The sequence below is a fragment of the Anas platyrhynchos genome, chromosome 2, assembly GCF_047663525.1.
Source record: "Anas platyrhynchos isolate ZD024472 breed Pekin duck chromosome 2, IASCAAS_PekinDuck_T2T, whole genome shotgun sequence".
Taxonomy (NCBI): domain Eukaryota; kingdom Metazoa; phylum Chordata; class Aves; order Anseriformes; family Anatidae; genus Anas; species Anas platyrhynchos.
The window spans coordinates 148,558,397-148,584,274 of record NC_092588.1 but is presented as its reverse complement, the minus strand read 5'-3'; the positions used below and the strand labels follow the sequence as shown (position 1 = coordinate 148,584,274).

At 42.9% G+C, this 25,878-nt stretch overlaps 3 protein-coding genes across 7 annotated transcripts in view; 2 read left to right on the top strand and 1 right to left on the bottom strand.

The window, feature by feature from the left end:
• The first annotated feature begins 842 nt into the window (after positions 1-842).
• On the top strand, positions 843-10,982 carry GTPBP4 (GTP binding protein 4). The gene is made up of 17 exons (XM_038174948.2): positions 843-1,000; positions 1,665-1,835; positions 2,848-2,951; positions 3,030-3,166; positions 3,602-3,702; positions 4,074-4,166; positions 4,462-4,653; positions 4,744-4,809; positions 5,551-5,640; positions 6,093-6,203; positions 6,592-6,669; positions 6,778-6,829; positions 7,376-7,476; positions 8,321-8,518; positions 8,887-8,952; positions 10,136-10,270; positions 10,791-10,982. The coding sequence occupies exons 1-17, from the start codon at positions 953-955 to the stop codon at positions 10,941-10,943; spliced, it is 1,896 nt and encodes a 631-aa protein (XP_038030876.1). The 5' UTR covers positions 843-952; the 3' UTR covers positions 10,944-10,982.
• A 1,898-nt stretch (positions 10,983-12,880) lies between these two features.
• IDI1 (isopentenyl-diphosphate delta isomerase 1) lies at positions 12,881-18,421 on the bottom strand. Its single transcript, XM_027450467.3, has 5 exons — positions 18,200-18,421; positions 17,754-17,908; positions 16,684-16,776; positions 15,555-15,685; positions 12,881-14,610 (listed from the first exon to the last, which is right to left on the bottom strand). The coding sequence occupies exons 1-5, from the start codon at positions 18,364-18,366 to the stop codon at positions 14,293-14,295; spliced, it is 864 nt and encodes a 287-aa protein (XP_027306268.2). The 5' UTR covers positions 18,367-18,421; the 3' UTR covers positions 12,881-14,292.
• A 1,278-nt stretch (positions 18,422-19,699) lies between these two features.
• The window catches only part of WDR37 (WD repeat domain 37), a 43,755-nt gene continuing 37,576 nt past the window's right edge, over positions 19,700-25,878 (top strand). The window contains exons 1-2 of one of the 5 annotated variants that reach the window (XM_072033819.1): positions 22,503-22,680; positions 25,453-25,590. The gene's annotated coding sequence lies outside the window, so the exon portion shown is untranslated. Of the gene's footprint in view, positions 19,819-22,502; positions 22,681-25,452; positions 25,591-25,878 lie in introns of those variants that run through there. The other 4 variants (XM_072033820.1, XM_027450466.3, XM_027450465.3 and 1 more) reach the window with 4 other exon arrangements.

The following is a 25,878-nucleotide window of genomic DNA, read 5'->3' as shown; positions in this document are numbered from 1 at the left end:
GACAGACAGGCACAGTGCATTGCATGCCTGCATTTAGGTACATTTCAAGTTTATGTCCTCGGTCTATGTTTGGGTCTCATGTTTGCTGGAGATAAGCAACAAAGAATGGAGCACAAGGTGTAGTCAAGATCACAAACTGCTCCAGAATTCACTCAAGCTATGCCTTTATCTTAAAGGTTTTACAATTTTGTGTGAGACAAGCCACCAAAAGTTATTAAAAAAAAAAAAAAAAGTGAGAGGATGTGTGTTTGGGGTTGTTTGGGTGCATACCCAGAATGAGCATACACACACAGACACCAGGTGGAACGTCCTGGTCCTCGTCCCCTTTCTGCCTGATCAGCATAACTAGCAGAAAATGGACAAAATAGATCAAGTAGCTGGTCTTGGGCAGGTAGTTTTGGCCCACTATCTCCTGATCTCCACAGTTTCTGGCACTTTGATGTGTGAACCTCACAAGCCCACAGCCCTGCTCCAGCTGCTGCTGCTCAGGACTCTCTCACACAGCCCTGCCCTGTGCACCCCTTCACAAAATGAGCCCCAGACACAGGAACCATCCCGTATCTGGCCCTCAGACCCCCAGGTCTCCCAGTTACATGCACACACACACCGATACCCACAACCCTGCTGGATTCATGCTGCTGTTCTTGGTGCCCCACACGCGGCCCCTCTGAGCCATTACCCTTTTGGTGGCAGCTGGATCTGTACACACACACACACGTGCAATGAAAAAAATTCTCAACAAGGTAAACAGAAATGGAGTTTAATAAGACAGCAGGACAGACTGTGGAGGTTGGGCGTGCAGCAGGACTGGCACCCTGACCCCTCCCGTCATGGCCAGCTCCCCTCCCTCCCTCTCTGCCCGCCTCCCCGGCACGGAAGCTCGGGGCTCTCGCGAGAGACACGGCCTCTTTTCTCCCTTTCCGGCAGCGTGGGGCTCGGGCAGCCTGCCGGCATGGCGCTCTACAACTTCAAGAAGATCACGGTGGTGCCGTCCGCCAAGGTAGGGCGCCCGTCGCCATCCCCCCCTCGCCCCCGTCCCTCAGCCCCTGCGCCCGCCGCGCCTCAGGGGAGCGCCGCCCGCGCTGCCCGGCGTGGCCGCGGCCTTCGCTTCCCCTCCCCCCCCCCCAGGCTCATGGGCTCGCCCTGGGGCAGTGCGGGGCGGCGCGGCGGGCTGTACCATGCAGGGCGCGGGGGGGGGGGGCGCCTGAGGTGGGGTCCCGCGGCTCTGCCCTGGCGGGGCTGGCCCTGACAGGAATCCCGTCTGTTCTCCCCCCCAGCGTCACGCTCAGTCTCACCGCCGTGCATTTATCTAAAATAAAGTTATTTCCTGGTCTAATGAAGGAGTTTCGTTCCATAGCAGCGGGCTTGCATTAGTGGGGCCGCTTCCCGAGCTCTGCTGGGGAGAGGAGGCCAGTCCTTCAATAATTGGCAGGAAAACCCCACTCAGAATGCACATTCTGTTACTGCTTGGAGATAAAAGTCTGTGTTTCAGGTGTTTTATTCTAAAACATGCTCAGTTCATCCATTGCAGAGCAGTGGCATGGGCCACATCACTTAATGGGCCTAACTGCTCTGCCCGCTCCTCCACCAAAATACAATTAAAGCTTTATCGCTTCATTAAAACTTGACAGCTTGCATGATTAATAACATTTATTTGATTGCAGGACTTCATAGATTTGACATTGTCAAAGACTCAGCGAAAGACCCCAACCGTCATTCATAAACATTACCAAATCCATCGGATTCGACAGTTTTACATGCGAAAAGTCAAATATACTCAACAGAATTACCACGATAGGCTCACTCAGATCTTAACAGACTTCCCCAAATTAGATGTAAGTATTTGTTCATTTGATCATAAAGGAACTTCAGGAATCAGAAATTATTCTGTAACAGTGGTTTTATTAGAGCTTAGTTTGGCCTGAGCAGCACAGTGCTGATTCGCTGCATGGAAGATTTAGAATAACTCTCAGTAGATTTTTTTTAGAGTAAATTTAGGAAACTTGTTCTACAAAAATACTTTATTCCTACTAAGAAAAGTCAGAATTGTGCCCCTGGGTGATTGCCAAAGGATGCATTTTCAAGGTTTTAGCTGATCAGGTGATGTTGGCCAGAAACTGCTGTTAAATGATGAGTGAGAAAGTTTCTTTTTCCTATGTTGTGTTGGTGTACTTCTTCTTAATGTGTGTAAATGTAAGTCATTATGTGCCTGTGGTCAGTCTTTCCTGCAAAACACCTACTGGAAGTTAGAAATTCCAAAAGTATGTCACATTGCTTCCCATCTTCAGTTCTTCAGAAGTGCTAATTTGACAACAAAAACTTATTCTTGGCCACACAAAGGATATTGTTGGAAATGCACTTTGACAAGACACATGTAGCCTTAACTTCCCAACAGTTACAGCTGCATCCATGTGTCCAGTGGGACTTATTTATGGACAGCTGTACATGCTGCAGCCCTATATACCTTCCTGCTGTTTTTGTATCCAGTGATCATTACTGAAGGATTTCCACAAATATTTTCTGCATTTTAATTTCTCTTGATGAAGTTTCTGCTCAAATAGCCGTTTAAGATGAAGTCGGAAAGTATTTTATAGTGCAAGAGAAGAAATTGAAACTATATGAATGAGTCCAGGATATGCTTGCAGAAGAAATTTGACGTGTTAAGAATTAGGCATGTAATGACCAAGGAGATTGTTTTCCTTAAGTAAGACGATAATGAAAACAGTCTAGATTGTATTGTCACTTGTGTTGCTATATTAGAGTAAAAGATGAACTTACATAGTTGCCAAGACATAGTCATCTTCAAGAAAATACGAATCTTAATTTTATTTTATGCTTTTTTTTTAGGACATCCATCCTTTTTATGCGGATTTGATGAACGTTCTCTATGACAAAGATCACTACAAGCTGGCTTTGGGGCAGATTAATATTGCCAAGAATCTGATTGACAAGTAAGGAACATTTATTTCTTTGATTTTCTACCCGTGTGGTTGGTTGATAGCTAACTTCGTATTTCATTGTCTCTGCAGTGTTGCTAAAGACTACGTGCGCCTGATGAAATACGGTGATTCTCTGTACCGCTGCAAGCAACTGAAACGTGCTGCTCTGGGACGAATGTGCACGATTATCAAAAGACAGAAACAAAGCTTGGAATACTTGGAGCAAGGTCTGTGTAATAAATAGGCTAAAACAAAGGAGTATAAAGAGAATATAAAACCTATTTGTACAAAGAATAACAGTTAAAAAGAGAAAAATGTGTTTAATATGGAATGTAGATAATGGGAACATAGAAATAATTCCAAAACCCACAAACACTTAGAATTTATTTTTCAACTGAGTGCTTCTCTCTTTTTAAATTTAAAACTTTATATTGTTACTGGTCTTTATTTTTAAAATACTTAGTAAATTTCTCTTTTGTTGTTGTTGTGTGTAGATACTTCTGTAGTTAACAAGCAACGATATATTTTCATAAATAATCGCTCGATAAATTTATGATGTCCAAAAATATTAAGTCAGGAGTAAATACTTCAGAATATGATTTTTTTCTCCCATTCAAACTGGAATTATCCTAAATACTTAAGATTTTTTTTCAACATTTCAGTGCGACAGCATTTGTCTCGTTTGCCAACCATTGATCCCAATACAAGGACTCTTCTGTTGTGTGGCTATCCAAATGTTGGAAAATCTAGCTTTATAAATAAGGTGTGTGAATTTTTTTTTAATTATACTGAGATATCATTTAGTTAAGATAAAGTAACATTTAAACAATTTGATTTAGTTATAGCACTGTCTGGTACAAAGGATGGGAAATTTAAATGTGTGGATAGAGACTGAGTGAAATTTTTGGAGGGTTATATGTAAAATTGCAACAGATTGCACTCATAAAATCATTATTTTTTTCAAAATAGCGTGTATATAATTAACATATTTTCTCATAGATGAAGTCTTGCAGAGAAACAGTCAGAACAACTAGTTTTTAGCTTTTCTGTAGCAAAGGAAGTGTGTTACAATTATCACGTCCTTCTTGGAAGTTCAGGAAATTATCACTAAATGTGTGAATAACTTGTTTTAAGGTCACAAGAGCAGATGTAGAAGTGCAGCCTTATGCCTTTACCACCAAATCTCTCTTTGTGGGACATATGGATTACAAGTATCTGCGTTGGCAGGTAAGAACCGTCACTGTTTTGCATTTTCTTCCAGGAATTAACAGGTTATAATCTGATTTGCCATTTTGGAAAGTGAGTTGCATTTTTGTGTCTTGGAACTATTGTTTTACAGTCTATTGGTTTACAACTATTGTAAACTATTGGTTTACAGTCTTGTTTATGAATGAAAGGAAGGAGTACTGCTGTCTTTAAAAGGATAAATACTGACCAGATAAATACGGACCAGAAATTGAGTACATGTTACAGCACGTCAATTACCTTGTAATAAGGCCTGAGTTAATTCTGTTCGTTTTAGGTAGTAGATACTCCTGGTATTTTGGATCATCCTTTAGAGGACAGGAACACCATCGAGATGCAGGCTATAACTGCACTCGCACATCTCCGTGCTGCTGTGCTTTATGTGATGGATGTCTCTGAGCAGTGCGGGCATAGCCTGGAGGAGCAAGTAGAACTCTTCAGAAACATTAAGCCATTATTTGCCAACAAGGTAGGTTTGCTTTACATTATTAATAAAACCAATTTATTTTTGTTTGTAATGTGATAGCTTGGATTATGATTCCTTTTTTTTTTTTCTTAGCCACTTATAATTGTTGCCAACAAATGTGATGTGAAAAGAATTGCAGAACTTCCTGAAGAGAGTCAGGTGAGACAACTACTCCCACCTCTCTTTTTCTTCTGAAATTTACAGAAGTACTATGCAAGATTCATGGGTTTGCATAATTTATATTGGGCAAGAAATTGTACATGATCATTTCTGAATTTCATTGTCTAATAGTATAATGGAAAGTAGCTTTCCGGGTCTTGACCCATATGTCTAACGTATGTACTTGTATTGTCTAAAGCATGTACATGCCTGCCTATTGTAAATGCCAAACAGAAAGCAGCTCGCTAATGGTTTCAGAAATCTTGGACACACTGAGAACTATTAATTACTACAGTAGCTGGAAGACTGAATGGCCTTGATCAAAAATGCCATTTCACTAAGAGTTCAGGCTGAACTGACAGTTGCTGCCAGTTGCAGTAGGAGCTCCCGTTGGGCAGCAGTTTGTGTATATGCAGGGCTACTTCTTTTGTATCTGTGACTTCAAGGACACATAAAACTGGTGTTTCTTTTTCTCTCTTTCTGTTTTTTATTCATGTGTCATTTACAGTTACCATATAGAAAGCATCTAGTTACTTAATAAACAAAACAAAACACACACACAAAAAAGACAGAACTATAGCTGTAAATTCCTCTCATGTTTTTAGAAACACATTTTAATGAAATACTTAGTAACGAGTTCCATGTATTTATTGATGTTAGATTAAAATTTCAGTTCTTAATGTAATGATATATTAAGAAATGGGCAGAATGTCATTATTTGGCATAATGTTTCTATTTCAGAAAATATTTGAAACTTTTGAAGCAGAGGGATTTTCTGTCATAGAGACAAGCACTCTAACAGAAGAAGGTGTAATCCAAGTTAAAACAGAGGTATGTCCTTTCTCTCAATTTCATTCAAAAGGAACAGCTGATGTTTTTGCCTCAGTTGTATGAATTTAATCTCAGTTAAACTGTGCATTATAGTGACAAGCTTTAAGCACGCTATCCTTACTGTCCTCTTGAGTCTCTGTGGACTTGGCTGCAAATGGAAGCTTACTTTTCTAATACTGTTCAAAAATTCGGCGGTATTTTTTCAGGGTCTTGTTGCTTTTTCTTATAGTCAGCTCATTATGAAAGGTGGATTATACCAACAAAACAGTATCACATGCATCTTCCTGTGCTGCTTTTTTTATATAAAATACTTTGATACTTTATTGAAAGCTAGAGAGGTAAAACACAAGATAAAATACAAAGCTAGATATTTGGGATTGAAAGCTTACTGTGTCATTTGCTGGGTCAGGATGACTTAATTCCTTGCTTCATGTTGCCATGTGTACTTTCAGGCTTGTGACAGACTGTTAGCCCACCGTGTTGATACTAAAATGAAAGGAAATAAAGTGAATGAAGTGTTGAATAGATTACACTTGGCCATGCCAGCAAAAAGAGATGACAAGGTATGTTATATATTTACACTTGCACGTTATATATATATATAACATACAAGGTATATTATATATTTTTTATATATATATATATATATATACATATATATTTATATATATATTATATTTTAGTATATTTTCCAGTACTCTTTAAGAAGGATAAGAATTCTCTCTTTGTTTAACATGTGAACAGTTTATGTGATGAGATTTGCTTATTTTTTTAATCTATAACTGCTGTTGCTGGTGGGTGAGTCAGCCTGGGCCTTTGCTTTCATTCAAAATCCGTTACTTCAAAACCATGATTTATAGCATTATAAAAAATGGATTCAAGACTTCAAGACTTCTTCTTTCTGTTTGTTTTGTTTTTTTTTATCGGGATGAATTGTTGTATTAATTTCAGGAGCGGCTGCCCTTTATACCTGAGGGAGCAATAGCACGGAAGAAGCGCATGGAAGTAGACACACCCAGGAGGAAAACAGTGAGTGGCATCTCTTAATTAGGAGATCAGCGGATGGTTTTTAAATGCTTCATAATAGCACATAGATGTACAATTATAAGATATATAAAGCTCTGTATGTCTTTGCAGGAGAGAGATCTTGAACTGGAAATGGGAGATGATTATATTTTGGATCTTCAGAGTAAGTGTTATATAAGTCTCAGTATTATTATTGATCAGTGAAGTTTAACTATTTCAGTCTTATTGGAGAATGCTTAACCTGGACTCCTTTCAACTGAGTAACAGTGCCACCTTTTTATTTCTTACAGTCCTTTTCTCCTGTTCCAAAACTGGTGATCTTCATTGATTCTTCCTTGGTCTTTAATGTCTCGTAGTGTTTTCCCATTTTAGAGTCACAGACAGAGTGACTGGTCTGTTGATTTCTTTTCACTTTATATTGTGATGTTGTATTCGTTGTTGATGCTGACTTTATCCAGTTCTCATATTGATGCTTTCTTAATATCTGTTGCTTATTATAGTTTGCAGTGGACTTGTCATTAGTGAACAGTATTTGGCAGGGGATCAGAAGTATTTATGAGTATGTCAGAGATGCTGTCACATTTTTGCCACAAAGGGATCTAATTTTTTTTTTATTGTGATGAGTGTTGTTTTCTGTCATTGAACATTCTTTGAAATTGTTTTTGTCTTTTTATTAACACCTGGTTTTGTGTGTTTGCTTTTATTTAAGAATACTGGGACTTAATGAATGCATCTGAAAAGTATGACAAGATACCAGAGATATGGCAAGGTCACAATATCCTCGACTACATCGATCCAGATATAATGAAAGTGAGTTTTCCTTTGTACTTTTTACATATTCTTGCCTCTTTATCCCTTTATTCGTTTAGCATAGATTGCTGTATTCCTGGATAAAAACAATATGTTACGAAAACAAATTCTTCTACGCTGTCTGTGCTTGCCATGGGAAAAGAGACTGTTTTCTGAATGATCAAGGACATAGTTTCAGAAGAATGGAAAATTACTTTACCCTTTCAGACCTAGTGGTGATCTTGTCTTTTGCATCTTAAGATACGAGTTTTGCAGGGGAAGTTTTATTTCCTTACTCTATGACTGTAGCTAGAAGGATTGTAGTTATCAAATAATATAGACTGAATTTTCAAATTTATAGCATTTTCATTTAATAACAAAAACCTGACTTAAGAACCTGATGGTTAAGAAGAAGTCCTGAGTGCAGACAGCGGAGCCTGCTGGGTATGCAGTTGGGTTCATCTGAATTGCTAGTGCTCCGGAATCATGCTAAATTAGAAACAGAAGATTTTTTGAGAGTGTGTTACCAGAAACAGCACAGCTAGTACAGGTCACAGTACGGTACATCTGAACTCACACAGTGGGCACCTTCAGGGCAGCTGTACAAATCAGCCAAACGACAATGTGATGTGATGTGATCAAGTAGGTCTTCATAGGACTTGAATCCCCTTGGATTCTTGCTCAGTAATCTGTATCACTAAGTGCACAGAGCATGGTTGGAGGCGCCCTAAAATAACACAGTTCCATCTTCGAAGTGTCTGCATGCTGTCTTTGGAAAGGTCCTGCACCATACAGAAATGTGATGTTGAGGATTGTAAGTGAAGGATTTGATGAGCATCTTGGTTTTCATTTAATCTCTTCTAAGAAACTGGAAGAATTAGAGAAAGAAGAGGAGCTGAGAGAAGCTGCTGGAGAATATGACAGTGAACCAGAAAGCGAAGATGAAGAAATGATGGAAATCCGACAGCTGGCAAAACAGATCCGAGAAAAAAAGAAACTGAAAATCCTGCAGTCAAAGGAAAAAGATACTCGAGGGCCAAGGATGCCTCGAACGGCTAAGAAGGCAAGTATAGAACATGTTCTGTAGTAAGACTTTGTTGATGTATAAAAACTTATAAAACCACGTACTAATTTTGGGCAATAATGGCTTTTTCTCATGTTTGACCCTCTCCCTTGCTGCTTGCTTCCTTCTGTGCTCCTAGGAGTTCTGATAACTATTTAGTTATGGAGGCCAAACCTTTCTTTTATTTCTTTTTCTGTAACACAAATGAGTCTTTTATAGGATTCCATACATATTGTAGGAAAAGTTTCTAAGAATTCAGTTTAGTTGGGTTGCTGCATCTTTATTTTTTTTTTTGCATGTTAAGACAAAGTTAAGATATAAATATATTTTTTTAAAATAAACATGATTTCCTAACTGTCTTTTTACAGGTCCAGCGGAAGGTGCTAGAGAAAGAAATGAGTGATCTTGGACTTGACATGACTAACAAAGATGATGTAAGTTTCTGCTAATTTAACACTGTTCATCTAAGAGAGATCAATTCCGTTACATGCTAAATTTCCTTGTGCACACTTGAATGGTGTGTCACAGTTGACACGAGAGAGAGAGAGGTGGAATCAATTAAGGATGAAACAGGAAACCTAAATGAGGCAGTTGATGCTGGAATTTTTGAGTGATATGATAACATACTGGGTTGGCTGAAAACATGTACTAATGTGTATTTCTGTAGAATCACACATGCATATATGCAGTGCTTTCTGTTAGAATTCTTTTGGAATTGTATAGGATACAAGAACTGGGCTTAATTTTCAGGACTGCGTTGTTGGATGAGACACAACTATGTCAGAAGTAGTGGTATTTCAGAAAGTGATATTGGATCAGGCTCATCTTTTTACAGTTCATTAATGTCGTGACCTGTAATTGAATTTTGGATACCGTGACTGGCATTTTTAGATGTAAGTCAGTCAGAGTACTTCAGGCCTAGATTTGCCTTAGGGAGCCATTTTCTTTTATTTCAAATTTAAAAAAATATATTTTTGCACAGCAAATCCAGCAGTATTATGGATATGTAGATCTTGAGACCTTGAATTCTTTAGCTGAACAAGGGGTTAGGAAACAAGGAGTGTCAACAGTGCCCATCTGAAGCAAGCATTCGCGCTTCTCAGGGCCGATATGCCATGTTGACTGAAGAGCTATCTCAATGAGGAGTTTCATTCTCACGCTGTGGGATGATGGTTCCCTAGGGCTTGGTCCTGTAAACAGGCTCTAATCAGGGGATATTTTTTCATTGCTTTTACGCTGTTGCAAATTTGCTTCTGTATTGCTATCCGTTAGTCTGTGTCTTTTTATCCATTACTTATGAACTTTTGAAAAAAAGATTATAAAAATTGAATTCATAATTTTGAAAAGAATGTGCTAATATTCACTGAAATTTGAATATTACTCTGGGACAGAAAGACAGTGACCACCAGGTGACAAGGTCTTTATTTTACTGTGGAGTAACCAAAATGCCTCAGGTATCATTTTGTCTTTTGGTATCCAAAGTAACTGTTTGCATCACGACAGTGAATCACAGCAGTTTACTTCCTGTTTTCTCATGTTAGTCTAATTAGAAATGGGGCGTCTGTCCAAGCCGATTAGTTCAGTTTTCAATAACCAAAGCGCTGTTCTGAATTTCAGGCACATTACGCCAGAAGGTCCCGCAGCGTCACAAGGAAACGTAAACGTGATGAGTCCGAAACCCCCACATCTGTGGCACGCAGTCGCAGCTCCTCTCGCCCACCACGGGATGTCTCCGGGCTCCGTGACGAAAAGGTTTGTAAAGTCATCTGCCCTTTACAGCAGGTGGAGTTGTACTTAAAACAGCTTCTGGGAAACCTGCAGTACTGGTTGGTTTTGCTTCTCTTTTCAGTTTCATCGTCTGTTTGAACTCTAGACTTTAAAAATGCCTAGTTTGTTCTTAAAAATAAGATGTAACAGTACAGACTAAGAAAGGACTTTATTTTTCTTGAAATACAATTATGCCAGAAGAGATCTAAAATCTGTATACACTCCATAATCTAATGGTGGAGTTCCACCTTCAGTAATGTAAGATCTTTAGGGATAGCATAATCATATTTTTATTATATTGGAGGGGGGAAAAAAAAGAGTTTTTCTATGGCTGTTAATTGTTACTTACCCTTATATTATGCTAGAGTAGTAGCAGGTGGTTATGTTGGGCATTATTTCATGTCCCTGTTAAAATCCTCTAGCTTTGTTTTTTTTAAAGGTAAAGCTAGTTACCCGAGTTACCGAGGAAGTCACTCAGCATATTTGTGTGCTTGTTTTTAAATAGATGGTGAAGAAGGTCAAGACTATGGCAAAGAAAGCTCAGACGAAAATGAATCGCATGGGCAGGAAAGGAGAGGCGGACAGGCACATATTTGACACCAAGCCGAAACATCTCCTGGCCGGAAAGAGAAAAATGGGTAAAACACAGAGAAGATGAGCGCCCTTCTGAATTAAAACATAATTTTATTAAAAGTCACTTCTGGTCCTGTTTTCCTTTTTCTGTAAAAGAGAATATCAAAAAAAGCACATGGTATTTGAAGCTCAGAAACTTCTGATATGTTGATCTTACAGCTCTAAGTTGTTACTAAGGGTTAGTAATAGCAGGAGAAACTTGTCAGTACTGGTGGCAGAAGCCATTTCTAAATAGACATGACCAATGACACTGCTGACTTTCCTGTAGCAATAAAGCATTTGTTATTTAATGTAAAACTGTGTTTAAAATGAGGTTAAAATATATATATAAAAAAAAGTATTTGTTAATAAAGCTGCCACCAGAATTAAAAACATAAAGCTTTATGAGGAGCTGAATTAACGAGGCTTGGTTTTCAACATGCCTGTTAATTCTCGGATGTAGGTGATGAGTTCCTGTTGCAGGTAGGGCTGGAACTGGTGGGGAAGGGAGAGGAGACAGGTAAGCACTGCACCGAGTTGGTGTTGGGCACTGAAAGGGGTTTAGGTGAATGAAATGCTTGCCAGTTAACTAAGCTGAATGTTGACTGCAACTGGAGAAATAGTTGCAGATCTAGTGCTGACCCACAGCCTAATGGTCTGTAAAAGTGTGAGCAGGGTAGATTACAACCTAGATTACTCATATTTCAGATTATTAATTTAAATAGTATTTAAAAATATGGATCAGACTGAAATGGCTTGAGTTCATGTCAACGCTTGTTTTCCCTTCAGAAGCTGAAAACAAATCTGTATACATTCAATGCAAAATGCATTGCCAAACTTTAAATATTCCCTTTTTGTCCCTAGTTGGTCATAAACAAGGTAGAAAATACCTGTAAATGAGTAAAAGCATGCGTTACAAACGTGGTGCAAGAACAAAACACAAAGCAGTTTTAAAGTTTATAGTGGAGTCCAGTGAAAAAAAATATAAAAGGCAAGGAGGAGAATCCTTGATCTTGTTTTTACTTCCAACTATTTTTCGATACCAGAGGGTGTTGTGGTTAAACCCCAGCAGGCTCCTACATACCACGCAGCTGCTCCTCACTTTCCCCAGAGAGATGGGGGAAGGAACCAGAAGGGCACTAGCGAGAAACTCCTGCATCGAGATAGAGGCAGTAGAGCTAAGACAAGCAAAGCAAAACAAAGAATTCAGTCACTGTTTCCCGTTTCCCACCATCGGCAGCTGTTCAGCAAAGAAGGAGCCATCACACTTCACAAAAGACAAATGCTGTAACTCCCAATGCCCCCCTTTGTCTGCCCCCAGCTTTTATTTCTGCCCCGAAGCCCCACAGTTGGGAACACCCCTGCGCTGTCCTGGCTGTGCCCCCCCCAGCTCCTGGTGCACCTGCAGCCTGCTGGCTGGCAGGCAGTGCGAGCACCACGCGTCCTTGGCTCTAGGTGCTGTGCTGCACTCTGTGAACCTCACTGCGTGAGCCACGCTGTTTTCCATCACAAATCCAAAATACAGCAGCCTGTGAGCAACTGTGAAGACTATCCCAAGGAGGCCCAACACAAGAGGTAACAGGAGTGTTCAGGTGTCAGCTTGCACATACTGGAGTTGTATTTGTGGATTTACACTCGTATTCCTTCCCTCATCTCCTTCATGTAATAAATTCGTTATTAAATTGTCTTTAATGCTGCAAATAAGTTCAATGTCAAGAAAAACTTTAAAGTTCTCTAAATGTTTTGATGTTAAAGAACTGTTTGGCACAACTTTGCTCACAGGGCACACACTCTCTTCATGTCTGTTATTCAGGATACGCTTTGCCAGCTCTCACTCCAAGTAACTCTTTGATAGAGGAGACCTTTGTTCGAACAAGAGTGTGCCCTGTTACTCCCAGCCATATTGCTTCAGTGATGCTTATTAGGAGGCCTGTTCATGGGGCAATTAAGTCTGCAAAAAAAAAACCCAGTTCACGTTTTAGGTCAGGAGTTTTAATAGTCATCTTTTATTCAAGACAATCTTTAAAAAGTATTCCGGGTATTTCAAAAGGACTATAAAGACATTACTTGAGTAACATGGCTGATTGAACTGAATTCGAGAGCTGTAACTGCATTACTATTCCCTCCCTGTTACTTGCTTCATGACAATCAATCATTTCAGGCCAACATACAACAACTTGGCCCTAAAAACTTTAAGTGTAGAGCTGCTGGCACAACTGGGATGAGAAACACAAAGCATTTGAAAATTGGGGTTTTACCTTGACACCAGGCACAGGCTAGTTATAACCACAGCTCACAGACACGGAGCACCAGTAGGAACAATACCCTATTTCACCCAGAAATGACCTGAAGGTACCTGGATTGAGTGATCTACTAAGAAAAGAAATCAATTTAAATTTTTTGGGGGTGGGAAGAAAAGGCAAGATCACAATGGATTGGCTCTTACACTCTGCTGGAATTTCTGATCAACTGAAATTAAGACTTGGTATAAACCCCCAAATTCTCAATCCTGAATTTCTGTATTGAGGCGTGCATTTTCCAGGACTTTGGAAGGATTATCACAGCAGATGTTGCACAAAGAAACAACTTGTAGCAGGATGCCTGTTTGCTGGAAGATGAGGAAGAGCTACCTAATGCATATCCCTTCCCCTCCTGCAAGGACACGCCACTACCTGTGTTAGGTACCCACCATCTATACCTAAAAATTAATGGTTAATTATACCAATTAGCAATGTCCAGTATTTGGTTGCCAACTAAACAGGTGGGGGACGGGGAGAAATCAGTGTTTTGATTTTGCCCACCACGTAGCACTTGCAATCTGTGTGAAAACTCAGTCCACACAATCCCACTACTGAACCTTTATGTGCTCGGTTAATTGTATAGTACAGTAGTTGAAGAGTTGCACACTCTGCAATTAAAATCATCCTAACCACTTTGAACTAATCACCTCTCCTTTGGTGATTGCTTTTCCCAACATCAGCGCAGAACCCTAATTCCTTTGTAATTGCTGTTTAAGATGTTGTCACCTCTAGGGGATGAGCGGGGCAGCAGGCACCCAGCTCCCTCCCCAGGGCACGCGGCTCTGCCAGGAAGGGCCAGCCAGGCACACGCAGGCTGAGGATTCTTTAATATCACACGAGGCAACGGAGGAAGATGAACCCAAGGGGGATTCTTGTATTACTGTTGCTCATTTTAAATGACATCAAGCTTAATTCACTCACGGGGAATGGGGCTGGAAGAAAGGGGTGAAGCAGCAGGAAAAAACGGCTCTAAACACCTCTGTATAGTATTATTTGTTACACGTGCTCCATGTGGGCCACTTTTCTGCACCTGAGTGGTGAGTTACCACGCTTAGTACATCATTACTAGCCTTCAGCATCTTTCACTGCAGCTATTTACATTCTGTGTATTTTTTCATGATCAACAAACTTTTCCAAGTTAGGCAAGTTGTCCCACCACTTAAACAGAAAGGTCTCTGCAATCAGTTTAAACCACGGAGTAATCTTGACTTCGTTCCTGGAGGCTTTGTCCAAGAGCTGTTTCAGTTCTTTCTGCGTCACGTAACAGTAGCTCTGGATCTCGTTCGGATCAGGGTTCAGCGTTACATCCTTCTGCACGAACAGGATATAGTCTATTTCGTGTTCACCCCAGATCCCATCAGACTTGGCTTTGTAGTGAATTCGGGTCAGGTAGAGGATTTCCTCTGGAGTTACCTACAACCAAAGCGCACGTCAGAACCAGGAGCAAGGCAGAATAATTCAACTGCTAGGAACTGCTGAGAGTTACCAGCTATTACCATCCTCCCTCATAAATTATTTCTCCCCTCAAGGATAGAGCTGCACTGCACTTCTTCATAAATAATTACTAGGAAAAAATCATTTTTGTTGCGCTTTGATCAGATAAATTGTGCAGCATTTCTCTAGGCAGACTTACCTGACAATATTTTGACAAGATTTCTTCTGTATACTTAAGTTTCAAATAATGTTTCCCAGAGCTCACAGCACGCTTCTGGAAGCGCTGATGGACAGCCGTTTGTACCTGCCCCTTACCTCCCAACAACTATCTGACACCACGGCCAGAAGTGCTTGCTGACAGACCACGAGTAACGCTGACCCGACAGGGATCAGTGCAAACAGCCAAGCAGGGAATTAGTTCAGGGGATCACCATCGTGTTCCCCAACAGCCCACAGCTTCTCCCGTATCCCATGACACAAACGTACCTAGTTACAAAATGTGGAAGGAGATTTTGATCGCCAGCATAAACCAGCCAGCTTTACCCTGCTCTCTGTGCACTCGCCAATTGCCACCATACCAGAAGGCAGCCAGAAGCAGGGAGTGCAGTTGTTTTGGAAGGAAAACCAGGTGCCCAGGGCACCCTTTTTCCTATAGGAAACCTGGGATCACAAGGACTCGTACACAGATAGTACAAGTTCTCCTGGGCAAGCAGGATAGCCTGCTCTGGAGAAAATGTAGGCACCCTTAGTTAGACCTGAAGCAATAAAATCCTTTGTTACTGCTGAGGCCTCAAATCCATTAAGTCCTCTGCGTCTCCAAAATTAAAGGCATTTTTAGGTTTCATGCTGCCCCCATCTGCCAGCTGCAGTTAGTCTGTGAGTCAGCACACGCTGTTAAGAACTGCCCCCTCTCCTTCCTTTACCTGCTCCATGGGGATTCCTAACTCTGCTTTCATTCGTCTTTGTGCAGCTCTTCGAACACCGATGGCATCATTTTCTTCCAGTTCCAGTGGGTGGCTCAGTGGGTGGCTACAGCAAGTGTTGGTAAAACAATCTGCAAGAAGTTTCAGTTAGCACACTTTTGACATGTATAAATCATTAAAACACATACACACAAAAAAGCCTGAGACATAGACTAGCTAATCAACATACAACATTTTGTTTCTCATTTGGAGAAAAGGTTCAGAGAGGAAGCTTTCCTTATTTTTCTTTCCATTTATGTACCTGGATTTGCCTGTTAAGTGCTGCTTTGCAGGTTAGTGACTGACAGACACGAACACACGTGTTCTGACTGCACAGCACCTACTTCAAAAGCCAATTTGAAGAGACCTTGCAGATGCTGATTGAAGCAGCTTTTGAGAGTTGATATGCAAAAGAATATTGATAATACCTCCAGAGCTTACAAGACCAGCTGACAGGAAGTAAACAGGCAATTTATGCTTGTACAAAGTTGTAAGAACGTACCCTCTGTGCTCTACTTCAAGTATATTAAAAATTATTTATCAGTAACGTAGAGTAACTGATCAGCCAACCTCTCACCTTTAACAGTCTAGCTCATAAAGCATCTAAAATGGAATCTGATTACTTACAGGCTACACTCGAGTATTTTGATTAATTAACAGTCAGAGGAAAAAATAAAAATTTGCTTAGAAGGAAAGGTCTTTCTTGAGAAGGGTTAGAAACAGTTCCACAATAAACCAAATGCATGTCCTTCCCAGAGGAATTCAAGCATTCTCCAGAGTTGCCAGAGCAATTTCTCTAACGCCATACAGATCTCTTACAACAGATAAGGTAAACAGCATATGCCATAAACAGGATCAAACAAGTCAGGGAGCAATCATTTCCCAAGAACATGCATACCAATAAATTGATGTTCCCACTACGTTGCTTCATCCACAAGAAAAGTGCTTTAAAATACTTTAGAGATGCATCTCCTCTCCAAAGAGAGTAAATTCTAAAGCCTCAGAAGGAGTTACTCTGCAAAATTAGACTGACATATTTTAAATATAGATTTAAATGTAACATTTATGTGCAATGTGTTTCAGAACTAACCTGGAAATGTAATTTTAGCATTTGACCTCTGCTGCAGTAACAGTTTGTTTTCTGTATTGAATAAGAAAACACTGAATGCTCGGTGCAATAATCCTAAAAACAAAAACACAACGTTATTTTACAAAGGAGAATAATCACATGAAGACAAAACTTCAGGGCTTAGAACAGCCTCATTTTTTGATAAACTGAATTCAAAAATTTTCAAGTGTTAAAAATCAAGGATTTGATGAAAAAGAGTCATTATTTAGGTTACTGTGTCAGTACACACTAAACATCATGAAATTAGCAAGGTGCTACGAACAATGATGCAAAAATTACATCAGAAAATGAACTCCCTCAAGCACAGTACAATTTTATTTAATTATTATTTTTTAAAAATTCTGAGCTTTTTATTCCTTACTCTCCAGGAAAATACTTCTGATGACTAGAAAAAAGGAGGTCACAAACTGCTAAGAAACTCACAGATATGACTAGCCTAAAATAAAGCCCATCGTTAATTAAAATGACAACCAAAAACCCTTTCCCATTAGAAGTAGCTGAAGCAGAACTCCATATTCATTAATTAGACATCAAAGTCTCCTCTCTGTGAGAACCCGGCAAAGAAGCAAGTGGCACTGTTTAGAAAAAATTACCTAAAATCAGGTGTCTATAACAGGAAAATAATACCGTTTTACCAACAAAATGCAATTCAGAAATATTATAGCATAGAGCTTATGTCCATATCGCACATCTCTCTGCTTTGCTGCTGCCTCCAACTGCTTGTTCCTCCCTATTGCAACATAGAATTAAAAGGCAGGGAGGCTTTCATTCAGCCACATTTCTATGCCTTGCATACTTGTAAAAACCTTCAGTCTAACTCAGAGGGAGGTGAGGCCCTGTCCCAGGCTGCCCAGAGGAGCTGTGGCTGCCCCATCCCTGGCAGTGCCCAAGGCCAGGCTGGATGGGGCTGGGGGCAGCCTGGGCTGGGGGCAGGGGGCCCTGCCCATGGCAGGGGGTGGCACTGGGTGGGCTGTGAGGCCCCTTACAACCCGAGCCATTCTGTGATCCGGTGGCTCGAGGCGCAGCCGTACCTTTATCGATGTTCTCGTTCAGGTGACAGTTCTTCTTGGTGTCCGCTCCCACCCTCCGGTCGTTCTCGTCGATCAGGATGCACATCTCGGCCAGCAGCCGCACCTGCTGCTCGTCCAGGCTGTCAGTGCTCACCTCGGGCATGGCGGTGACGGTGCTGAGGGACAACGGGACGGGACGGGACGGGGCGGGTCACACGGCTGGGGCCCCTCACAGCCCCTCGGCAGGGCGGCTCCTGAGGGACCGGCTGCGCTGAGGGGGCGCTCCCCGAACACCGCCCTCACCCACCGCCCTCCACCTCAGGAACCCTGAGGATGGCCGCTGTGGACCCCTAGGGATCGGTTGGGGACCGTTGGGGCCGGTTGAGGACCGTTAAAGGACCGTTGGTGGCCGTTGGGTCCCCGCCGCCACCGCCGCGCCCCCCTCCCCGCAGCCCCTCCACCCTCACCTGAGGGCCCGGGCCCAGTTCCCGCGCAAGGCGGCGGCGCGCGGCAGCGGCTCGCGACGGCAGCGGGCGCGGGAAGAGGCGCAGCAGCAGCAGCGCGTGCAGCGACGCCCCTGATGCACCGCAGCAGCCCCACGGTGGCCCAGGGCGCGCAGCAGCACGCGCCACATCGCCCGTCAGCCCGCCGCCACCAATGGGCGGGCGGCGGCACGCTGACGTCACCGCATCGCCCGATCGCCCCACCGCGACTGGAGGGAGGGAGGCGGGTGGGATGGGGGGGACAGGCGTGAAGCGCAGCCAATCGACGCACAGAGGGGTGGTGGCATGGGCCAATGAGGAGAGGGGGGATGGCGAGCTAGCCAATCAGGGTGGGGAGGGCGGGACCCGGCTGAGGCGGGCGACGTTGGTGTCCTGGCAGGGGGCCTCACGGGGGCAGGGCTTCGTGAGGGGGGCGTGGGGAGGGGGCAAGGTGAAACCGGGCAGCACCACAAGAAATTAAAATAAAATAAAATAAAATAAAATAAAATAAAATAAAATAAAATAAAATAAAATAAAATAAAATAAAATAAAATAAAATAAAATAAAATAAAATAAAATAAAATAAAATAAAATAAAATAAAATAAAATAAAATAAAATAAAATAAAATAATCCATCTGCTGCGCAGCCCACTCTCTAGGTTCATTGCTCCATGTGAAAAAAATATAATTAAATAAAATAAAAATAAATTAAATTAGAATAAAAGGATGCCAAAAAGGAGCCAAAAAGGCTGTGAGAGCCACAACAAACCCTCATCACAAAACAGACGAGTGAGAGACCTCCCAAGCATTTCTCTAAGGATGTCCTCAGGACCAAGCTTTATGCCATCTGTACCATCTTCATCTCACTCTCTCCCCTCCCGCTTTGCCCCATACCCACAAACAAACTATTTGTGTTGGAAATAATGGCCTCTAGTTTTGGTAATGGCATGCATTACACTGAAACCTCAGAAATTTTGCTCTTCCCTGTGTGAAATGAAGCGTGAAGTGACATCTATATAGCTTTAGGACTTGATTTAATTTATGCATCTCTTGAAGTCTGCTGACTGTTTTCCGATACTCTGCCAACAAGGAAAGCACTTGTCACCACTGGGAAGTCTCTCGTTTCACCTGAAAATCCAACCAGCTGCAAATTACTGACAGAATTTTGCTGTCTACTGAGTTGAAGGGAAATGCAAATACACCAAACTGGAGCAAAACACTGTAATTATCCAGGAAGTTAAACGAGAAGGCAGTAAATGGCAGGATAAATAAATGCAGGGTTCCATGGGATCTGACCTCAGAAGACACAGACTTGTGGAGTAAGCCTCTCCTCAGTTCTCAACTTGCCAAAGGAAACAAGTTTTTATTTTTCTCCACCCTTCACGTCCAATCTGCCTTTTTTTAAGCTTCCTTTTCACTTGTTTTAAAGCTTAAGACTTCCAGTTCACCCTTCTCAGCTGTAGACCGAGCTGCTAATCTCCCTGCAGCATCCTTGTCAGAAGTCAGCTTCTGCCTTGGAGTCATAGCTCTTCAGAAAATACCTGTCTGAAGGCTACACTAACGTGCAGAGCTAGCACCAGCCTGGAATTTATCTGTATTGGCAGGTAATAACTCCCTGTCCTAAACACTCTGCTGTTTGATTTCTTAAAAGACCAGCTGCAGGAAAGTGGGTTGGTTTTTGCTTGCTTCAGAGAAGACAGATGGCTTTGTAGTAAAAATGTAATACATGTATGCTAAATATATAAGATGCTGTATTTGCAGTTTGCTATCTCGAGTGTGATGGGAAGACTTGTGGTGGAAAATTGCATGTATGGCATAAGGTGACGATGAATAATACAGGAAACAGCTCTTACAGCCAGGAATTATTAAGAGGTTTCCTATAAGAAGGACAAAACCCTGGAGTGCTTTTATCCCCTAGATCTCATTTTCTTTTCTTTTCTTTATTTATTGATGTTCTTTCTTTTGGTTTGTGCACTGGGCAGGAAGTTCTGCTTTTTCCTGCTACATTTTCAGGCTTGGAAAATTTTTATGTAGAGGATTCAATTATTATTTTGTTCCATTGCTGGTTTCCTAAGCCTCGTATCTTGTTTTCTCAAGTCCAGTTATGGGTGCAGAAGTACAGCAGCAGACGGTCTGGAAGGTGGTGTCAAGGACAACCCAATGTGTGCCACTACTTTTACTGTAGCACTTAAAACAAACAAAAGAAAACCAAACAAACAAACACCTAGCTGTTGGTAAGACTCATGCTAACTAATCCTGCCCCATGTTTCCCTAGGCTCCTGTACTGGTACCTGTGCAAGTGTCTTTTTTAAAACAAGTAGCTTGCAAAAAACAGTTTGTTCTGTACGTGTTTGTTAAATGGTGCCTTGCTGCCCTTGTCATGCAGCAGCAAAACAACACCAGGCCCAGGGCTAGGGTGACAACAGTGCTGCTTGTCACACAGTTCTCGTGAGAAAGTAACTGCATCCATACCAGCCCTGTTGATTTTAGGGTTAGTCACCCCATGTCAGGGAAGAAGTTGTTGAAAGCCCTGTCTTTCCCTATTGCAGTATTTTGCATTGCTTCATCAGTTAAAAAAAAAAAAAAAAAAAAAAGTGTTATCTTTATTGCCCCCTGCTGTTAGAGAGTGAGCTGTTCCAGGGAAGACAGTTGCAGAGCAATTTTTTATTTATTTATTTTCCAGAGAAATATCAAATGTGGATACTCATGTGCTTTCTGGACATTTTTTTCCATTGCATTACATTAACAATTACATTAGGATGAAGTAACTTCAGTAGGAATAATGAGGCTTAAATGAATTTTTTCTTAGGGACTGAATCATGGTGACTCCAGCGGTGCCTTAGATAATACGGCTGAGATAACTGCACCTGCAGTAACTATAAGGAGAATTCAAAGCATCAAACGGTGCCATTTGCTTGGTTGTGCTCAAGCTTCCTCCCAGGCGATGCTGTTCTACCCCTTCTCCATCTTTTTTTGCCCATGCTCTCCTCCCCTTTTCCTCTCCTTAACGCCACTCAGCCACTCTTTTTGCTCCCTTCCTTTTGGGGGCGTTGAAAAAGGGAATGGGTGAAAGCTATGGGAAGTTCTCAACTAGTTAGGCTGGTTATCTTCTGGAATAACCTCCAGTGAAGAAAAAGATGGTAGTAAATAGGTAAACCACACTATTTTTGTCTGTTAGTACAGTTGCAATTAAGATGTAGGACGTGGCTGCATAAAAGGAGGTAGAAAGGAAAAAAAGACAAAAGAAATCGGAAGGCACAGTTGTAGCTGGGAAGCACATGAAAAGAAAATGTGATAACATTTGTAGCCCTCACAACGAGGCCTGTATTCTTCTGGCCTCTTTACAGACCTCTTCAGAGGCCGCTAGATAATCTGAAGAAAGAGAGCAAGTAATTAGGCAAAGGCCTCTTCTGACTTTCATAATCTGCTACAATGAATTTTACACTGGGGCTTCTTCTGAGCGTTAATCAGCAGAGGAATTAATCCCATTTCAATTACGTGTTGTAAGCCTCAAAGCGAGCAGCCTGCGTGCAGACCGCGGCGGCTGCCTTTGATTTTCTCTTTCTGTCACCGTGTCGGCGGTCCCGCTTGGCCGAGCACCGAGGCTTGGCATTGCTCTGCCTTTCCTTATCGAAAAGTAGGGAATTCTGTGTCTGGTTTAGTGAAGTTTCATCTCCCTCCTCAGCCAGCTGTGGGGCTGAAGTAAGGAAAAGCAGGCTGGGTTGTTAAATACCAGCATAAAGTGAAGGCTGAGGGGGATGGTGAAGGGCATGGTGAAGGGAATGCTTAGGGGAACACTTGGGGGAATGTTGAGGGGGATGTTTAGGGAGACATGGGGTGCTGAGGGTGACATTTAGGGGGACACTTGGGGGACAGTTGGGACACTGAGGGGGATGCTTATGGGGACACTTAGGGGATGCTGAGGGGGATACTTGGGATGCTGAGGGTGACATTTATGGGGACACTTGGGGACACACTTGGGGGGCAGTTGTGTCGCTGAGGGGGATACTTGAGATGCTGAGGGGCACATTTAGGGGGACACTTTGGGGACACTTTGGGGGACGCTGAGGAGGATGCTTAGGCAGACACTTGCGGTGCCTCCCCGCCTTACTCCCCACACAGCTGCCTCCCTGCTGGGGGCTCCCCAAACCCCTCTGCAACTCCGCGGCGCATTTCGCCCATGGCGGCGGGGCAGGGACCCCCTCAGCGCCACGCTCCCTCCCCGCCCCGGCCCGTCCCGGCCCCGTCTCCATGGCGGCGGAGCGGGGGCCGCGCTGCGCTTCCGCCCGCCGCCGGATGTCACCGCCGGGGCTGCTCCGCACCGAGGCGGGTCGCTGCCGGGCTGCTGGCCGCCCCTCCCGCCTTCCTCCTCCTCCTCTTCCTCCTCCTCCTCCTCCTCCTCCTTCAGCTACCGCTGCCGCCGCTGCTGCCACCCCCCCCCTCCGCCGCCCGCCCGGTGCTGACAGGTGAGTGCGGGGCCGCTCCCCTCAGCGCGCCTCCGCCATCTTCCCGCCCACCCGCCCGCCGCCGGCAGCGGCTGCCCTGAGGGGACGGGACCGGGAGGGACCTGTCAGGACCGGGGGGAACCGGGGAGGAACGGGGGGACCCGGGCTGTGGGCTCCCAGCGCCTCGGGGCCCGCTGAGGGAAGCGGGGCTCCCGCCGGCAGCGCCTGGCGCATCCCTCCCTAAAAGCCAAAATCGCCCAGAGCGAGCCTGCCCACTCTCCTATGCCTGCTATCCTATATATATATATATATATATATATAATTTTATTCTTGATGGGGCGTAGGGATGGTCCAGTGCTGCAGGCGGTGGGAGTGGGAGCGCTTCCTCAGGGGGCTGCTGGCGAACTTTGTTTACCTCCCGCTGTGTGTCCTGAGGACAAGCCCAGCGCTGTGGCTCACGGTTTGCTTCAGACCCTCTCATCACGCAAAAATGGGGTTAAAATTCCAAAAGGCCCCATTTTACACCCCCTGCAGCGGGGCACGGCTGGGCAAGCCAGGGGAACACTGGCTGGGGAGGCATCGGGTAGACCTGGCCTCCGGCAGTGGGAGGGTGTCGCAGAACTGGGCAAAATGTATGAAATTCAGGCCTGTTTAGGTGCACTTGCAGTTTGTCTTTATTCTTCCCTGAGCTAAAAACTGTGGAAACAATTTTCGGGGAGGAGTTAATATGCTTCACGTGTTGAAAGGTTGAGTAGATTTGTTTCCAGTTGTAGGAAACAAAAAAGATGGTGCTTATGTGGAGGTGAGGAAAACTTTTTCAAGCGAAGCCCTGAGATGTTGCTCAGGGATGTCTTGTGAAAAAAGGGAAACTTCTATGTGTGTTTTTATTACTCGCTGTCCCTTCCAGCTTGTGGAAGTTTGTTTTGTCACAGCACTTCCAAGCACGCTGTCTATAACACCAATTCATGGAGGATTTACCTAAAGAACTTGTGGAACAGCCTCTTTGAGGTGATTCAGTGTCACTGAGTGCACAAATCTCTATTGTTCAGGCGCTGGGTTTGAAACGTCACTATCCTTCTGCCTCAACCAAGTTCTGAGACTGTTTTCCAAGCAGGCCTGCTGTTGGCATTTTTTCTAACATCAGATTTTAAAAAGAGATCTGGCAACCTCAAGAATCCTGTGGTGCATTTTCTTATGGGTAGTTTATATTAGATAAGATCTTCTGTGCATGTGTCAGCCCAACCCTGTCTTTCGGTAGTAACTTTAAATGTAGCTTTATGTGTTGTGTACTTGGGCAGGTTTTTTTTTAGAAGAGCATGCACAAAGTGTTAGAATTTAAGGCAAAGGCCAGTGTAAATTATTTTAATGCCACTTGTTTATGTGTATACTTGTCCCTAAACTAGGTTTATTATGTTGAATTTGAAGGTAACTGTGAGATCAGACTTTATCTCTCTAATGTAGACATGCTTGTACATCATGTTTCTTTTAAATTTAGGACATGTTTAATGGATGCAGAGCCTCAGGTATGGACTGAAGTGCATTGGAGCGTTGGTGCAGTCAGGGGAGAAGTCTTGTGAGCGGGATGAAAATGTGTTAAAAGAGGAGTTTGCTGTTACATGATCCAGGAATTGCAAACCAGAATTACCAGGTGTCACATAGCCAGAAGCAAAGCAACATTGTATTTTATATGTTTGAGATGAGGCAGGGGTTATGCTCTGCAATCTGTTGGTCTTGGAGCTAAGGCTTGTAGCCTGCGAGGTGAAGGCTGTGTCTGGGGCTTGTTCCAGATGCCAACACTTCAAACCCCTGCGGGGTGAGTTTGCCAGTGCTCTGCATGCGAGCAGTGAGGAACCAGGACCTCAAGCCAGAGGAGTTTCTTGTTTTCTCCTCATCGATTAACCCCTGCCGACTGTTTTGAGACCTGGTGTTTCAAAGTGGTGGGACTGGGTACTCGCAGGGCTGTTAGGCGTGCGGACGGAAGATTTGGTAGCTCTCCCTGCTCGGTAACAGGAGGAAATGCTTCAAGAGTGTGCTGTCTGAGGGTTACTCAGTGCTTCAGAAAGGCTTGCTAGGTGTGTTACAGTTAGCATCCAAGTTGCTTCTGCTGACATCTCATCAGTAATAAACCTCTAATTTATTAGCAACTAATGTATTCCCAAATGAAAGGCAGTGATACTTGAGGTCGCTTTGCTCGCATACAAATGCGATGGCAATTTATCTAGTACTTGGTAATAAGCACCTATGTATTGTTTGGAGAATAGCAGAGCAAGAATCTGACCTCTTAATTAGATGCAGCGCTTCCTTAAACAAATACCTGGCTAAACCACCTTTGTGCTCGAGCTTCCTTGGGATTCCTCACCCTCAGGTCTTGTATTTGCATACCCGAGCACGCATCTAGACTACTTCCAAGCTATTAGGGATTTGCTGATACAGGAATGAGAGCTAAAGGCTTTGTGAAACGGCTAAGGAAATAAAGTATGTTTGAAGGCTGCTCTTTGGGATTTAACCAGCGGAAAGTAATTTAGCAGGTCTTGATGCTCTTTATTGAGCTCTTCAAGAAAAGTCAGCTAATCAATACTTATTAATAAAATAAGCACAGTGTATATACTGCAGAGGTAAGTAACTAGTGTTAAATGTAAGCTTGTATTGTGCGCTGTGCGGCTTAAACTAGTAGGAACAGTGAGCCCATTCTTCTGTATTCTAAATAAAAAGTCATCTACTTCTATTGATTATTGTTTAATGTCAACTAAAATAAGTATGTATGGCTAAGGGTATAATTTTTTGCTTTAGTAGACAGCAGCCTAGGTCCGTGTTGCATTTTGACGGGATCACAACGTTTGCTGACAGAGTTGAATTAGCAAGATCAAAGCTTGCTAGCAGCAAAACTGGCCTGCTTCACTCTTCAGTGTTGGTGTTAGAAGCCTGCTTGGGGTAGGTTCCTGCTAGTACATTGAAGTTTTTATCATCGCTTCCCAGCTGTATAACATACTTAAAATTCATCGGTGCAGTTCCTTTACCATGCTTGCTGTCAAAGAGAGGTTGTCTCCTTTTCACTGGGGGCTGCTCTCCCCTCTTACGTTTCAAGTAACATCCAGTTTTGTTTGAGAGCGTGCTGTTCTAAATTTAGGAGAAAAAAAATCATGTTGTAACACTCCAGTGGGTTTTGTTAGGTTTGAGCACACTTATCAGAGGTTCTAGCATCATCTAGGATGATCCGGA